This window comes from Ascaphus truei, chromosome 9 (assembly GCF_040206685.1).
Source record: "Ascaphus truei isolate aAscTru1 chromosome 9, aAscTru1.hap1, whole genome shotgun sequence".
NCBI lineage: Eukaryota > Metazoa > Chordata > Amphibia > Anura > Ascaphidae > Ascaphus > Ascaphus truei.
The window spans coordinates 6,759,655-6,776,516 of record NC_134491.1 but is presented as its reverse complement, the minus strand read 5'-3'; the positions used below and the strand labels follow the sequence as shown (position 1 = coordinate 6,776,516).

General features: G+C 41.9%; 1 protein-coding gene across 10 annotated transcripts in view; it reads right to left on the bottom strand.

Moving 5' to 3' along the window:
• The window catches only part of RYR3 (ryanodine receptor 3), a 488,303-nt gene that overhangs the window by 231,277 nt on the left and 240,164 nt on the right, over positions 1 to 16,862 (bottom strand). For all 10 annotated transcript variants that reach the window (XM_075613258.1, XM_075613259.1, XM_075613261.1 and 7 more), the window contains 8 exons: positions 14,072 to 14,280; positions 11,180 to 11,340; positions 10,429 to 10,465; positions 9,971 to 10,134; positions 9,658 to 9,823; positions 6,904 to 6,990; positions 3,001 to 3,227; positions 1,114 to 1,915 (listed from right to left, as the gene is read on the bottom strand). In XM_075613258.1, coding sequence (XP_075469373.1) covers positions 1,114 to 1,915; positions 3,001 to 3,227; positions 6,904 to 6,990; positions 9,658 to 9,823; positions 9,971 to 10,134; positions 10,429 to 10,465; positions 11,180 to 11,340; positions 14,072 to 14,280 — 1,853 coding nt within the window. The remainder of the gene's footprint in view (positions 1 to 1,113; positions 1,916 to 3,000; positions 3,228 to 6,903; positions 6,991 to 9,657; positions 9,824 to 9,970; positions 10,135 to 10,428; positions 10,466 to 11,179; positions 11,341 to 14,071; positions 14,281 to 16,862) is intronic.

Below are 16,862 nucleotides of genomic sequence, written 5' to 3'. Positions count from 1 at the left end.
CTTCCCACCCCCACAAATGCATTCAAAAAACCCACCTACCCAATACATATAACAAAACAATACATATAACCCCCCTATACACACACACACACACACACATATATACCTAGCATACAGTGCTCCCACTGCAGCAAGGGATTCTGGGATTGACATGCAAATGAGCACACAATGTGTCACCTTTTGCCTGGAATATCCATTCACATGGAGCCCATTTAATAAATACATCGCCATTCACACAACTTTTAAACACAGCATTGGACTAGCAAAGCAAGTCAAACTACTCACAGACATGTTTCAACCTTGATGGGTATCATCAGAGTGAGGTTGGTGTATACTTGCTTTGCAATATTTCTAGGCTGGGTAGGTTTACCATACACATTTTAAGTTATGGTGGGTGAAAAAGGCAACAGAAAACCTCCACCGCTATAGCCAATAAAGAATATCACTTGTGAGCACATTCACATGTCTTAGACAGGTCTGCAACCAATTTGCTTAAATGGCTCCATGTGAATGGATTTTCCAGGCAAAAGGTGACACGGTGTGCTCATTTGCATGTCATTTCCCAGAATCCTTTGCTGCAGTGGAAGCACTGTATGCTAGGTGAGAATGGTTGAAAGGCAGGGTTGCAGACCTGTAAGACATGTGAATGTGCTCACAAGTGATATTCTTTATCTTGCTCCCCCCCAGTTTGTGCACCCCTGCTATAGTATACTATACCTAACACTATAGTATACTATACCTAACAGTATACTATAGTAGCTAAAACAGTTTAGGCTCCTAACTGGGAGGTGCTATAACCTTGATTGAGAAATTCATCCATTAGTGTCCTAATGACTTGCCACATATACAAACACACATGTACACATATGTATAACAACTATACATACAACATATATAAATATAGATATACATACAAATACAGTACTCACACACACACACACGGATGTATATGCACACATACACACATCTACGCCCATATGTACCAAGGCAAAACTGGGGCAAAATAATTAATCGAATATACAGTATTATACAATACATATGCCCTATTCAATGTCTTTTTGTTGCACATTTCTACTCCCACATACAAGGAAGGCAGATTCCAATGAGAGTTACCTGAAGTTTGACGGACTCTGGGAGTCGTGTCTGCAATAATCCTTTAGCAGGCACCTTGGCATCTCTCGTAGCTTTCTCTCCGGCCTCCACAGCCTTTTCCTCAACCTGTGCCACCTCCTCCTTCTCACAGTTCTCCTCCTCCTCTTCTGTGTGATCTCCAAAGACGCTGGGGTCGATGAGTAGCAGGATCTGCCTGACATCCTCGTCCTCGAAGACTCCCATGATGAGCAGTGTGGCGATCAGCTTCAGCACTGGTACGAAGTGGAATTCCGCTTTACCCCCCACAGGGTCACGAATGTGGTCCCCGCTGCTCTGCACAGCCTCTGTTAGCATGCCGAGGGCCTTGGACTTCAGAATGTCCACAGGTATCTGCGGCCCGTGCTGCTGTCGTTCCTCTCCAGTTAGTAAAAAGCAGGGCGCCGTAAATTGAAGATCGGACTTCAGACAGGTGCTGCGCCCCACCCCTGGCAGGCCATGCCTCTTGGACTTGTCGGGGTACAGCCGAATCTGCCTCATCTCATCCGTGATGGGGATGATAAACTCATTGTTCATCATAAGCTTGCCCTCCTTGGCAGATTCCAGGTAGATGCTGATGAGCAGATCATAGAATCCGGAGCGAAGAAGACCCGGTAAGTACTGGTTATCGATGGTGTAGAGAAGCTGGGACTGGTCAATGTGGCTACACAGGGCATGGGCTATGCGGTTATTGCCCAGCGCACACAACGCATAGTACAGCTTTAGGGTATGATAGTGGAACTTCATCAAGTCTTCCTGCTCAGAGAGCTCAAGGATGTCAATGCATCTGCATACACAGTGAGAAGGAAAGGACGAATTATGCATTGTTGGCAAACTGGACAAAAATCTTTTATTATGAAGATACTGTATGCGAGGGATATTTCTTCTGTTGGCGTAAACTGGGATGTGGAGACGTATCTGCCCCACACCCACCGTCACACCTACAGTATCAACAATTGTGGCCCAACACTGCCATCTACTACACTTTACTCATTCACCGGCTGTCTCTGTAAGTTTCCCAACACACCGCTTAGCTTGTAAGCTCTACAGGGAAGTGATTTCCTTTCCTATTCTCTGGTTTTATGTTTTTGTTAATATTTATTAATTTCCTGAATTGTATTGTCTCTTTTGTGAATTCTGCGTATATTGTTGGCGTTATAAAAATATACATACAGTGCACACATTTCTCAGCGAAGTATCTGGGAGTCTCCCAGCTGACCAAGGACAATTTCCAGTGTGACTGCAGCCAATCCTTGACCTGCCTGAACTTTGTATCCTTCCAGCTCTAGGTATGTAAAGATAATAGTTTTCTCCACCTTTTCAGGCCCATCAGGTGTCATTCACACCCCCAAGTCAAACAAACATGCACCCGTTTAAATCATCTTTACTTTTGATCTTGTGTTTGGGTCACATTTATTAAGGAACCTACTAACCAGCAACAGAGGCCAGGTAATAAACAGCTAGAATTAGCAAAGGATAAAATAAAGATACTATAAGTATTACATTGTGTTACAATCACAAAGTATCCTGATAAGCAGAACTAGAGCTTGAAATATAATTTTAATCATAAAATCTCATGGCAATGAAAAACAATATTTGGTTAGAATCATCACATGACTCGATGTCTTTGGCTCTTAAAACTTTGATTATTATTATTATAAATAAAAAAATTAAATGCTGCCTCAATAATTTCCCCCCCCATAAAATAACATTATACTGAGCTGACTTCGATTTTACATTTTCCTCTACAAACTGCAGAGCAGGCTCCTGTGGCAGGGAATAAATGTGAATACATTGTGTGTGTGCTGGAAGGAGCAGCACATGTGACGGAACACGCTGCAGATCTGACACAGACATTATTCAGAGAGGCACCTGTTCTCCTCCGGGATGTGCAGCGCCATCATCTGCAGCGGCTCCAGGCACTGCACCACCCAGCCGTGCCGTTCGCTCACACGATCTGTCTCCACGTTCAGGAAGATGTTTGGCATGCGACTCCAGAGGACGGGCGTGATGGTCTGCACGTCCAGGCGAGGTGGGCACTGCGGGACTGGATTCCTCTCCTCACTCTTAAATATTGCAGCAGAAAGGGGCATCGTGTTCTGTTTCCCCCCCCGGGACACAAACACACAAGTTTATTCTAAGAGTCTGAGCTGAATCAGGGAAAGAGGCACAATAAGTGAGAAGTGAAACATCAGGCCTCGGCCAGGCAGAGAACGGGTGTGCTGGCGCTGCGCCCTGCGCGGCCGGGCGATTCGTGGCCGGCTAGGCGCGCGCTCACCTGGGGGTGCAGCCATGACGTCACGGAGCTGGTTCGCCCTCATTGGGCGAACCGCTGAAGTGACGAGCTTGCGAGCGGCAAATTCAAATTTGCTTGCTCTGAGCGCCGAGCTGGTGCAGGCGCTTGCTCACGCTGGCCACACACATTGCCACAATGTGTTTCATCGCGGCCAGCGTGAGCGCGCCCGCTCAGCGCCACCCTGGACAAGGCCTTAGAGGGCTAAGAGCAGGGAGCAGGAGGCGTCATGATATTATCATGAGATATTAAATCTTTTCATCAATCTGGTGCTTCAGGGATTGATGTAGCTACAGCTTTATTTTACAAATACAAAACATGGGGTTTATGACAGGTCAAAACTCTTCCTGTGTCTGTCCAGAGCTTCAAATAAGATTTAATTGGTGGATTATCACTTATGGCCCACTGAAAGTACATGATGTTTTGTATGGAGCTTATAGTCTCGAGATAAGGGCCGTTGTTTTGCCAGAGATGGGATTAAGATATGGCTCTCTTGACAGCTTTATAAAGAGGATCTTTTAGAGCTACTTTCAAAGGCATTCTCTGGAAGGTTCTGCATGGTTCAGGGGGCGTGACTAAGAAAGTATTCAACCAAAGAGGGACTTTATTAACAATGAGAATATCATGTGACGTTATCTACTGTGCATCATAAGGGTTACATATTTGTAATCGCGGCAAAACGACAAGTCAACCCGTACCACACACTACTTGGATGAGAGGTGCCACTGACCGATATCTAACTGTCACTCAAATTTAGGAGCAAAACGGTCATAATTAGTCTGGTTACGTCCATCATAATTGCCTTAATCTATTGATATGACTTGCATATTAGAGAAAGGAAGTTATGAGTGCGTTTATATATTGATGCAAATAGTTACACGTATTTAAGAGTTTTTTTTCTTTATCATAAAACCTGTCAACCTAGCAGCTGATTTATGACAGGGGTGTACTTGTGTACTTCTCAATGGGAAAAGAATGGTATATAGGGCTTGCCCTGGAGCTATGAAATCAGAATTCAACAGGGATGTGTTTTGGACCAAACATGTGAATTTTCATATTTCTATGCCAGTGACCTCTCCTGGGGGAAAAAAACCTATGACATATATGGTAACGTACTGTATAGGGATTTCTGTTTTAGCCTGTTATTTTAAGAAATTCTTCTGCATTTACTGAAACTGTATGTTCTTGTAATTATCTTTTTCTGTAATCTGAAGTACTGTATTTCTGTCTCTCTCTCTCTCTCTATATATATATATATATATATATATTAAACAATTCTTAAATAAGTAATGCTTTGGGGCTCTGAATGAACTGTTGCATGCTCTGGAGAGAGTATTTACATTTTCTGACACATTTTGCTACAACAGATTTTTGAAGGTTAAGGTTGCATCATTTCTCTGGTGGTGGAAGCGTATAGATATGATTGCAATTGAGTAAGGGGTTAATATTAACTCATTGAAAGTATCTTGCGCAGGAGAAAGGTGAGTTGGCTAGAGTAGCCATGTGTCTGAACCCTGGTTGCATTATCTAACTCATGTGCCCGCGTGTGTGCTGTTCGTGACAGATGGTATGAGGGGAGATATTGTTAATTTGAGGGACCTTTGCGAAGGTGAAAAGTGGGCCAGTTTGCAAGCTGTGCATTAACCCCTCAACCACATGCAGGTCACGTGCTCACATCCAACGATGAAATGCCTGAAAACTGGCACTGACTTCTTCACTAACAACGTTTCGTATCCACTCTTAACAAACCTTTCAATGCAGTGCACATCATTTCCTTTCAATTTAAATATAGGATTCGCCCAAGTAGAATTGAACAAAAGAAAAACAAATAAGGTAGCGCTAACTTTCTTAACGTGCAAATTAAATCCAAATGGATATGAATGACGTGCTATTCCTAATTGGGAATAAAGGCTGGCTGCCTGTGATATAACTCTGAACCCAAATCAGAGACAACTGATATCATATTTTCTCTATCTGTGGCGCTCCATACATACACAAATGGTGGTAAAAAGGATATATACAACCCGTAATGGTGGCTTCGTTGGGTCCAAAGGTAGCGCCACACGATAGCAGTGTCACATGGAAAAAATATAAGGAAATCCCAGCATAATACTGTAAGATAAATATTCACAGCATATAGACTAATGACATGACAAACCAACAAATAACAAATGACATGGGCTGAGAAACACTGGGTGACTGATATACAAATGAGCACATTTAATGTTAGACACAGAATATGAATAAAATACAAATTAAATACACAACATGTGTTAAAATACAATAAGTCCCACTGGAAATCTCCTGCTGTGGCTGAAATGACCACTTACCAGATGTAAGATGGTCACAGGCGATGGATAATTAGAGAGTATCCCCTCTCGTCTTGGTCAGATCAGCTCCGCTGCGCGTCTCCCGGCATAAGGTGCGTGTTGCTGCTCCGTAGCCGTTTCCGGGTGGGGCGCCCCCTGCTCGCGTGGGAACCACTGGTCACCCTGCTGACTTTTGCTGACGTCTGTCTTGTTTCTCCTGTCGATCGGAGCATCCACGAATCTGCTGACACCATCTGCACAGCGCTCCGGGTACTGCCCGGCGAATCTGCGGCTGCGATCTGCAAGCCCCAACCGACTGAGCCACAGAGAGCCGTTTCCACGCGAGCCAGGGGGGTGCCCCACCCGGATACGGCAACGGAGCACCAACACGCCCCTGATGCCGGGTGACGCGCAGCGGAGCTGATCTGACCAAGACGAGAGGGGATACTCTCTAATTATCCATCGCCTGTGACCATCTAACATCCGGTAAGTGGTCATTTCAGCCACAGCAGGAGATTTCCAGTGGGACTTATTGTATTTTAACACATGTTGTGTATTTAATTTGTATTTTATTCATATTCTGTGTCTAACATTAAATGTGCTCATTTGTATATCAGTCACCCAGTGTTTCTCAGCCCATGACATTTGTTATTTGTTGGTTTGTCATGTCATTAGTCTATATGCTGTGAATATTTATCTTACAGTATTATGCTGTGATTTCCTTATATTTTTTTCATGTAACACTGCTATCGTGTGGCGCTACCTTTGGACCTGACGAAGCCACCATTACTGGTTGTATATATCCTTTTTGCCACCATTTGTGTATGTATGGAGCGCCACAGATATAATATTCTCTCTAGGAATTGAACAAAAGGTTGAGCTCGATGGACATTGTGATCTCTTTTTAAACATAATCTTACTATATTAGAATGGATTATATGCTCAAACAATCCAGAGATGTCGTTTCTTCTGGGTGTATGTAAAGTGGCTGCTGTTTCCTCATGGAAAATGATGTTTTTGATGTTTAATTTTTTACATTAAGGTTATATGATTTCTGAGGAGACATTTAGAAAAATAAAAGAACAGTAATGAGAATGTTTGATGTAACCACATCATTGTCCGGAAGCGTTTTCTCCGTTGAAGATTTTCACACATAAACTAAGAAACAAGTACCTTTAATTTTCCAAGTTCAAACTCGAAGAGGTTTGTGCTGGTCGGGTGTAGAAAGACTGCTGGGAACAGCTTGGTGTTCGGCTCAACCTAACGAGTGAGAAATGGATTTGTCTCAGTGAAAACTTGCATTAAACACAGATCATTAATTCCCACTCAGTACAGTATAATACGAACACAGCATGATGCCTTGTGTTATCCAGGCGGCTGCGCTGGCTGCGCTGGCTGCGCACGATGCTTCATTGCATCTATTACAAGAGTTGATCGTGTAAGTGCAAAGCAAATCCACTGTTCTCTCCATAAAGTCTATACAATTCCTTTAACAGTATGCAAACCTCTCTTTGACCGCGACTCTCGCATGATTGCCTTTACCGTGGACGCAGCCTAACGTAGATAGTCTCCGACTGTCACTATATATATATATATCGGAAATAGCTTTCAAGACTTCTCCTCTCTCCCTCAGGTCAGCAATACTGATTAACAAAGGTTTCTATAGCTAAAACAGAGGTTAAGCAGGAAAAAAACAAAAACAAAAAAACAAAACAGAAATGTAGGTAAGGTACAGTGAGAAAGGGATGCTTGAAGACATTGTAAAGTTAAATATATTGCAATGTGGCGCATTGCATGATGGTTGAGCGTGCAATGTGACGCTTTGCATGATGGTTGAGCGTGCAACGTGACGCTTTGCTTTTTGGTTGAGCGTTCAATGTGACGCTTTGCATGGTGGTTGAGCGCGCAATGTGACGCTTTGCATGATGGTTGAGCGTGCAATGTGACACTTTGCATGATGGTTGAGCGTGCAATGTGACACTTTGCATGGTGGTTGAGCGTGCAATGTGACGCTTTGCTTTTTGGTTGAGCGTTCAATGTGACGCTTTGCATGGTGGTTGAGCGCGCAATGTGACGCTTTGCATGATGGTTGAGCGTGCAATGTGACACTTTGCATGATGGTTGAGCGTGCAATGTGACACTTTGCATGATGGTTGAGCGCGCAATGTGACGCTTTGCTTTTTGGTTGAGTGTGCAATGTGACGCTTTGCATGGTGGTTGAGCGTGCAATGTGACGCTTTGCATGATTGAGCGTGCAATGTGACGCTTTGCATGATTGAGCGTGCAATGTGACGCTTTGCATGATTGAGCGTGCAATGTGACGCTTTGCATGGTGGTTGAGCGTGCAATGTGACGCTTTGCATGATTGAGCGTGCAATGTGACGCTTTGCACGGTGGTTGAGCGTGCAATGTGACGCTTTGCATGGTGGTTGAGTGTGCAATGTGACGCTTTGCATGGTGGTTGAGCGTGCAATGTGACACTTTGCATGATGGTTGAGCGTGCAATGTGACACTTTGCAAGGTGGTTCAGCGTGCAACGTGACACTTTGCATGGTGGTTGAGCGTGCAATGTGACACTTTGCATGATGGTTGAGCGTGCAATGTGACACTTTGCATGGTGGTTCAGCGTGCAACGTGACGCTTTGCTTTTTGGTTGAGCGTGCAATGTGACGCTTTGCATGATTGAGCGTGCAATGTGACGCTTTGCATGATTGAGCGTGCAATGTGACGCTTTGCACGGTGGTTGAGCGTGCAATGTGACGCTTTGCACGGTGGTTGAGCGTGCAATGTGACGCTTTGCATGGTGGTTCAGCGTGCAATGTGACGCTTTGCTTTTTGGTTGAGCGTGCAATGTGACGCTTTGCATGATTGAGCGTGCAATGTGACGCTTTGCATGATTGAGCGTGCAATGTGACGCTTTGCACGGTGGTTGAGCGTGCAATGTGACGCTTTGCATGGTGGTTGAGCGTGCAATGTGATGCTTTGCATGGTGGTTGAGCGCGCAATGTGACGCTTTGCATGATTGAGCGTGCAATGTGACGCTTTGCATGATTGAGCGTGCAATGTGACACTTTGCACGGTGGTTGAGCGTGCAATGTGACGCTTTGCATGGTGGTTGAGCGTGCAATGTGATGCTTTGCATGGTGGTTGAGCGTGCAATGTGACGCTTTGCATGGTGGTTGAGCGTACAATGTGACGCTTTGCATGGTGATTGAGCGTGCAATGTGACGCTTTGCTTGGTGGTTAAGCGTGCAATGTGACGCTTTGCATGGTGGTTGAGCGTGCAATGTGACGCTTTGCATGTTGGTTGAGCGTGCAATGTGATGCTTTGTATGTTGGTAGAGCGTGCAATGTGATGCTTTGTATGTTGGTGGAGCGTGCAATGTGACGCTTTGCATGGTGATTGAGCGTGCAATGTGACGCTTTGCATGTTGGTAGAGCGTGCAATGTGATGCTTTGCATGTTGGTGGAACGTGCAATGTGACCCTTGTATGTTGGTTGAGCCATTTCTGCACATATAGCTCTATGCATGTACCACTCTGTGCCGCTAGCTACACAGATGTCATCAACGTTACTGCACCGTTAACACGGCTGTCTTCATCACAGCTGGCGCATTATTTAATGCGAGATTTGATGCTAAGCCATCACAACAAACTTTAATGCTGCTTGGCATAATTTAATGCATTTTTATTTTACACCATTGATCTGGTGCAATAACATTTGCTACATCTGTATATTACTTTGCACATAGCTGTTGGATATTGCGGTATATAACTGCATATCGCACTGCACATATTGCTCTGGCCAACAGTTCTGGAATTAAATTGTACTGTGCAAAATGAATTCAGGCTCTTTGCCAACTAAATCATTGTTTGCAATAGCTATATACCCAGAGCTTTGGGGAGGAACCTGAAGTGGAAGAGATACCTGGTAGCAGGTCCCAAGATCCTTCCCATTGGCTGTGAATGACAGCAGCCCTGTGGCCAGGTCAACAAGGCACCCAATGTCAACATCCACGCTGCTGCGGCTGGACCTCTGGGAGCCCGTGGAGAGGTCCCCACCCCACACCATGTAGCAATTGCTTCGTTTTACACTGAAATCAGCAAAAACACAAGAGTAACAGTAACACTGAAACAGGTCACAGGTCCAGGTCACAGATACCCTTTTATAGGTCGCTAGATAATAATGTCCAGCACTCCATAAAGCACAAGGTGAGCAGAAGGAAGAAAGGGGGCCTTACCTTTCATGAACTCTTCCTCTCTCGTCCCCTAAAGTGACCGTCACAGTGCAGTTCTTGCTCAAGTCAAAGTTTCCACTATAGAAGTGGTAATCAGGGGTGACCCATCCCACCCACACAGAGGATGGATCTTGACCAGCGAAAACTTTCACAGAGTAAAAATAGCACTGCAAGAAAGGATACAGAGGTAGAAGAACACTTGAAGATGTACTGAAGTAAAACATGCTGCAAACAGCTCGTTCAGTGACACGTCTTCCACCGTGATATTAGTTATACCTGGAGGTGAGGAGTACGATCCTTGTAACACAACGAGTGAGAGCAGGTAATCTCTTAACTATCACAATGTAACCGCTATGAGTACCCAGTTTACACTTGTACTACGTTTCACACTGAGGGGAATGAATCCCGATTCTGCCTCGATATTAAGCACCTCTGAGGGTGTAGGAAATGTTGGTACTTACTGTGGTGGCGTGTGAAGATGCTTCTTGAAATTGGGTTCTAGAAAACAGGGAATTCTTTTAATGAAACAGAGTACACCAGCCTTACAATTTGAATAATGTTTTTAACTATCACACAAACAAGCAGATAAGGATTTTCTAATCTAAGAGATAGGGTGTCAACTCACCAATCCTAGGTATGAGTTATAACATTTGCTAGGATTATTTGGGTATGTCGATTCTTTATTATCATATACCCTTCAATGGTCACAGGGGCCACAATTCACTCCTGGCCCCAATGGAAGGGAAACAGTTACAACCGAGCTGACCAAATGCAAAATGTACCAATATGTTAAAACAAAAATTGTGTCCTTTTGGGCAACAATGTTTATGTTCATTCTGCAAAAAGATAATTGCTACAGAAATATTAGTTTACTCAACTTAAAATATATATATATATTTTTTTAGCAGTACATTTTACAGCACAGTACAATTTGGAGGCATGTATTGATGTGTGTAATTGTGCAAATATGACAAACACTGTACTTCTGCAATTAGAGTGTTTGGCCATGAAACACATTGAGTGTGTTGTGAGGAATGAGACTACAGACCAATGTGTTCAACCATCAGAGTATGAAATACTGCCAATGTGAGGAATGAGAGGACACATTGGGCTATTCATTACCACCTGTGTACCTTAGACTTGAAATGCTCTGCAGAAAGAGGGCGTGCAACCAGAGGTAGTGTTTTGGAAGCAGACATAAGAGCATCCTACCTCTTTTGGAAGTTCTCCTCACTGATGAAGGCAGAGTGGAACTCAACAGGCATGCTAAGCCGACAGTATATCATATCCGCATTGCTGTTCTGTGTGCCAAAGGTCTTGTGTGTGACCTTCAGGCAAGGAGGACTTTCTACCGTCCCGTCAATCCTCGTCACCTGCAGATTCAAAGAACACCTGGAAATGACTACAATTCACCAGACCCAATATTCATGCATTTTCCTATTCTAAATAATGGCAATAGTCAGAGGGCACCTTACAGGGCAATTACCTGATAGCAGACACAACTCCGGCACCTAACAGACAGACATGTATAATGAGATTTTCTAAAACAAATCTAGGCAAGAAAGATCCCAAAACAAGTTATTCAATGTGTGAGATGATTAAGAGACTGTAAGCAAAGTTAAATGCTTCTGTATTTTACTGTATATTACGGTACATCTTATTTTAAATATCTGTTTTTTAAATATTTATCTTATTTTAAGTATTGTTGTAATTGTAAGATCTAAAGTCATCAAGTCTTGATCTGGTCGTAATTGCAATTCAGGTCAATGGCAGTAATTTCCAGATCAGGATGCGATGCAAGCAGAGCTTTCTCAATGTGCGGCCTTACAGTTAAAACAATATAAAGAATAACAGAATATACCAATCGAATGTTTGAAAAATGTATATTTTTCAAATAAAACGTAATAGTTGGAAACAAAGTGTGTAACTCTTATAGAAGTGTATCACAAAGTGTGTAACTCTTACAGAAGTGTATCACAAAGTGTGTAACTCTTACAGAAGTGTATCACAAAGTGTGTAACTCTTACAGAAGTGTATCACAAAGTGTGTAACTCTTACAGAAGTGTATCACAAAGTGTGTAACTCTTACAGAAGTGTATCACAGTGTGTAACACTTACAGAAGTGTATCACAGTGTGTAACTCTTACAGAAGTGTATCACAAAGTGTGTAACTCTTACAGAAGTGTATCACAAAGTCTGTAACTCTTACAGAAGTCTATCACAAAGTGTGTAACTCTTACAGAAGTGTATCACAAAGTGTGTAACTCTTACAGAAGTGTATCACAAAGTGTGTAACACTTACAGAAGTGTATCACAGTGTGTAACTCTTACAGAAGTTTATCACAAAGTGTGTAACACTTACAGAAGTGTATCACAGTGTGTAACTCTTACAGAAGTGTATCACAAAGTGTGTAACTCTTACAGAAGTGAATCACAAAGTGTGTAACTCTTACAGAAGTGTATCACAAAGTGTGCAACTCTTACAGAAGTGTATCACAAAGTGTGCAACTCTTACATTAGTATATGACAGTGTGCAACTCTTAAAGAAGTATATGACAGTGTGTAACTCTTACAGAAGTATATGACAGTGTGTAACTCTTACAGAAGTATGACACAGAGTGTGTAACTCTTATAGAAGTGTATGACAGAGTGTGTAACTCCTACAGAAGTGTATCACAGTGTGTAACTCTTACAGAAGTGTATCACAAAGTGTGTAACTCTTACAGAAGTGTATCACAAAGTGTGTAACTCTTACAGAAGTCTATCACAAAGTGTGTAACTCTTACAGAAGTGTATCACAAAGTGTGTAACTCTTACAGAAGTGTATCACAAAGTGTGTAACTCTTACAGAAGTATATCACAAAGTGTGTAACTCTTACAGAAGTGTATCACAAAGTGTGTAACTCTTACAGAAGTGTATCACAAAGTGTGTAACACTTACAGAAGTGTATCACAGTGTGTAACTCTTACAGAAGTGTATCACAAAGTGTGTAACACTTACAGAAGTGTATCACAGTGTGTAACTCTTACAGAAGTTTATCACAAAGTGTGTAACTCTTACAGAAGTCTATCACAAAGTGTGTAACTCTTACAGAAGTGTATCACAAAGTGTTTAACTCTTACAGAAGTGTATCACAGTGTGTAACTCTTACAGAAGTTTATCACAAAGTGTGTAACACTTACAGAAGTGTATCACAGTGTGTAACTCTTACAGAAGTGTATCACAAAGTGTGTAACTCTTACAGAAGTGAATCACAAAGTGTGTAACTCTTACAGAAGTGTATCACAAAGTGTGCAACTCTTACAGAAGTGTATCACAAAGTGTGCAACTCTTACATTAGTATATGACAGTGTGCAACTCTTAAAGAAGTATATGACAGTGTGTAACTCTTACAGAAGTATATGACAGTGTGTAACTCTTACAGAAGTATGACACAGAGTGTGTAACTCTTATAGAAGTGTATGACAGAGTGTGTAACTCCTACAGAAGTGTATCACAGTGTGTAACTTACAGAAGTATATCACACAGTGTGTAACTCTTACAGAAGTGTATCACAGAGAGTGTGTAACTCTTACAGAAGTGTATCACAGAGAGTGTGTAACTCTTACAGAAGTGTATCACAGTGTGTAACTTACAGAAGTATATCACACAGTGTGTAACTTACAGAAGTATATCACACAGTGTGTAACTCTTACAGAAATGTATCACAGAGATTGTGTAATTCTTACAGAAAAGGTTCCCACTGAGATGTAGGAAGGAGATAAAGGAGTTAATGATTCAAAGGATTTACTCCCAAGTTCATATTTAGGTGAACATGCTACTTTCTGCCACTACATCACTTAGCACAAGAGGGAACATAAGCGTAGGATGGAGTATGAATAGAATGCAATCAAATGTGGACATTTATTCCACTTAACTGCAACACTGTGCACGAAAATGTATATACCACTGAGCCTAGTGACTATAATCAGACAAGTTATATGACAGCTGTGTCCTGGGAATCTAACAGCTTTATATTAGAAATAGAAAAGCTAGGTGATATTAATGATGGCTGTACTGAAGCAATGCCTAAAAGGAGGCATATTCATAAAAAGTATAATTACCTCAATATGAGGGTGATCCTTTGGCACATTGACAAAAGTGGGCAAGCGTTTGCTGAACCACATGGTAACATCTCTGTTCATGTTGACAGCGAAGGGTTGGAAGCCCTCCTGCAGGCCGCACATTGTGTAATACTTGAAGGTGCTGGCATCTTTTCCCAGGTTCATGCGGCCTGTCTGAGACAACCCCAAGGAGCAGACAGGGACAAAACCTACAGAATGCACAGACAGGAAAGAGTTGGGATGAGCTGAAAGTAGAGCAAATATTAAGCTCTTTAGTAAGAAAAGGCCTTCTCACAGTCACCAGCGTGTGGAGATCTGGCCTCAGAAACACCTTGTGACCTTGAGATGGTCTTTCTGAGCCTCTGTCCATCTCGTTGTACCTACAGTAGCTGACAGAAATTACTCTACAATATTGTATCGCTCCAAGGAAGCTGTCATAGCGAAGCATCAGAGATGCACAGCTCTGCACCCAGAGGTGACTGTATCTCTGCACCTGAACCCATGTACACTCTGCAATATTGTCAGGATGAAGTATGTTCTATGAACGTATGTGGTTATTTTAAGGGCTGCATCTGACATCACTCACTCCTATAAATGTCTGTGGCTGAACAAACAGGTCATGTAAAAAGCATACTGCAAATGTGTGCTCAAGAAAGCATTCTGATTATAGTGAGTACAACACACGCATGCAATGCTTCTGGATCATTTCAAGTCCACCAGCTACTTAAACACCATTTTTATAGCTGTCTGCTGGAAGAAAGTGATATGTAGAATACTGTAGCTTAAACGTCTTGGGAACAGATCAGAACTAAGTTACTGCGATGGACACCAGTGACTGATTTTTCACAGAATACATTTCCTCTTGCCAGGTATGAATTAGTGATATCCATGTACTAATTAAAGAATAAATGATTGTGCTGCTACCTAGACTCCCTTCTGTTTAAACAGCTAGCTATTCATTTGTTGACTTCTGATGCAATGAGACAATCTAACTCTGCATCCCCAGCTCTAAGGAAGCAGGAACCGTTAAATGCTGCTATATAAACATTGATAGTATAATCCACAGAGCAGAACAATACCATAGAGAAGTTTCCTATACGTATTATTTCCCAGATCTTTGTCAACATCCACATTCTGCTCTTGTATCACTGTGTATGTATATTTGCCAATTACATAGTTACATAGTTACATAGTAGATGAGGTTGAAAAAAGACATAGGTCCATCAAGTTCAACCTATGCTAAATTTAGACAACAGATACTTTATCCTATATCCGTACTTACTTATTGATCCAGAGGAAGGCAAACAAAAAACCCCATTAAGGGGAAAAATAAATTCCTTCCTGACTCCAAGAATTGGCAATCGTATTAATCCCTGGATCAACATCCTTCCCATGTATACTTATTTGGTATATCCCTGTATACCTTTCCCATCTAAAAAGATGTCCAACCTTTTTTTGAACAAATCTATTGTATCTGCCATCACAGTCTCCATGGGTAATGAATTCCACATTTTAACTGCCCTTACTGTAAAGAACCCTTTCCTTTGTTGCTGGTGAAATTTCCTTTCCTCCAACCTCAAGGGATGGCCCCGAGTCCTTTGTACTGCCCGTGGGATGAATAGTTCTTTTGAAAGCTCCTTGTATTGTCCCTGAATATATTTGTATATAGTTACCATATCCCCTCTTATCCGCCTCTTTTCTAATGTAAATAAATCTAATTTAGCTAGCCTCTCCTCATAAGTTAGAATGTCCATCTCCTTTATGAATTTGGTGGCTCTTCTCTGCACTCTCTCTAGTTCCATGTCTTTTTTTAGGATTGGTGCCCAAAATTGTACTCCATATTCAAGGTGTGGTCTTACTAATGCTTTGTAAAGGGGCATAATTATGTTTACTTCCCTTCCATCCATTGCCCGTTTGATGCAAGATAAAATCTTGTTTGCCTTTGCAGCTACTGCATGACATTGAGCACTATTGCTAAGCCTGCTGTCTACAAGCACTCCTAAATCCTTCTCCATCAAGGATTCCCCCAATATATCTCCATTTAATTTGTAAGTCGCCTTTTTATTCTTGCTTCCCAAATGCATAACCTTACATTTATCTGTATTAAACCTCATATGCCATTTACCTGCCCACGTTTCCAGTCTCTCCAAGTCCTTCTGGAGAGAAATTACATCCTGCTCTGATTCTATTACCTTGCACAATTTAGTATCAACAGCAAAGATGGAGACTTTGCTCTCGATCCCAACCTCAGGGTCATTAATAAATTAGTTTCATAATAGCCAGATGCAGTCTTAAGGGTGCGGTCTCCACTTGGCAGTATATATTCAATTTGCAATAAAATGAAAGCACTCACACATGTAACGTCTTTGCCACAATAAAGTCATGTAATGTAAAATTTGAAGTGTGTTTAGTAGAGGTTAACCTTTTTAATAAATTTACTTTTTTTATCCTGCTTTGCTCTTTGCATAAAAAAGTTATGGTTTCATAGTTTCATTTGCAGGCCAATCAAACAATGAAGGAAATGCTGTGTGTTTGATCAGAGACTGTTTATATTAAAATGAAAGGTTAGGTGTACGGATGGGTCACAGGTACCAAGAGGTATCAATTTGAGATACTAATCGGATGCTCTGTAAGCTTCAGACATATTCTAAAATTTCACTGAAGCCAGAGGCCACTGAAAGGCTATACGTTTCCAAAATGTATTATTTTCACAGTACGGCCATTATAAATAATATTACAGTTATATATTTTATTTAATACTGGTTAAATATAATAAAAAAAACATTGTTTT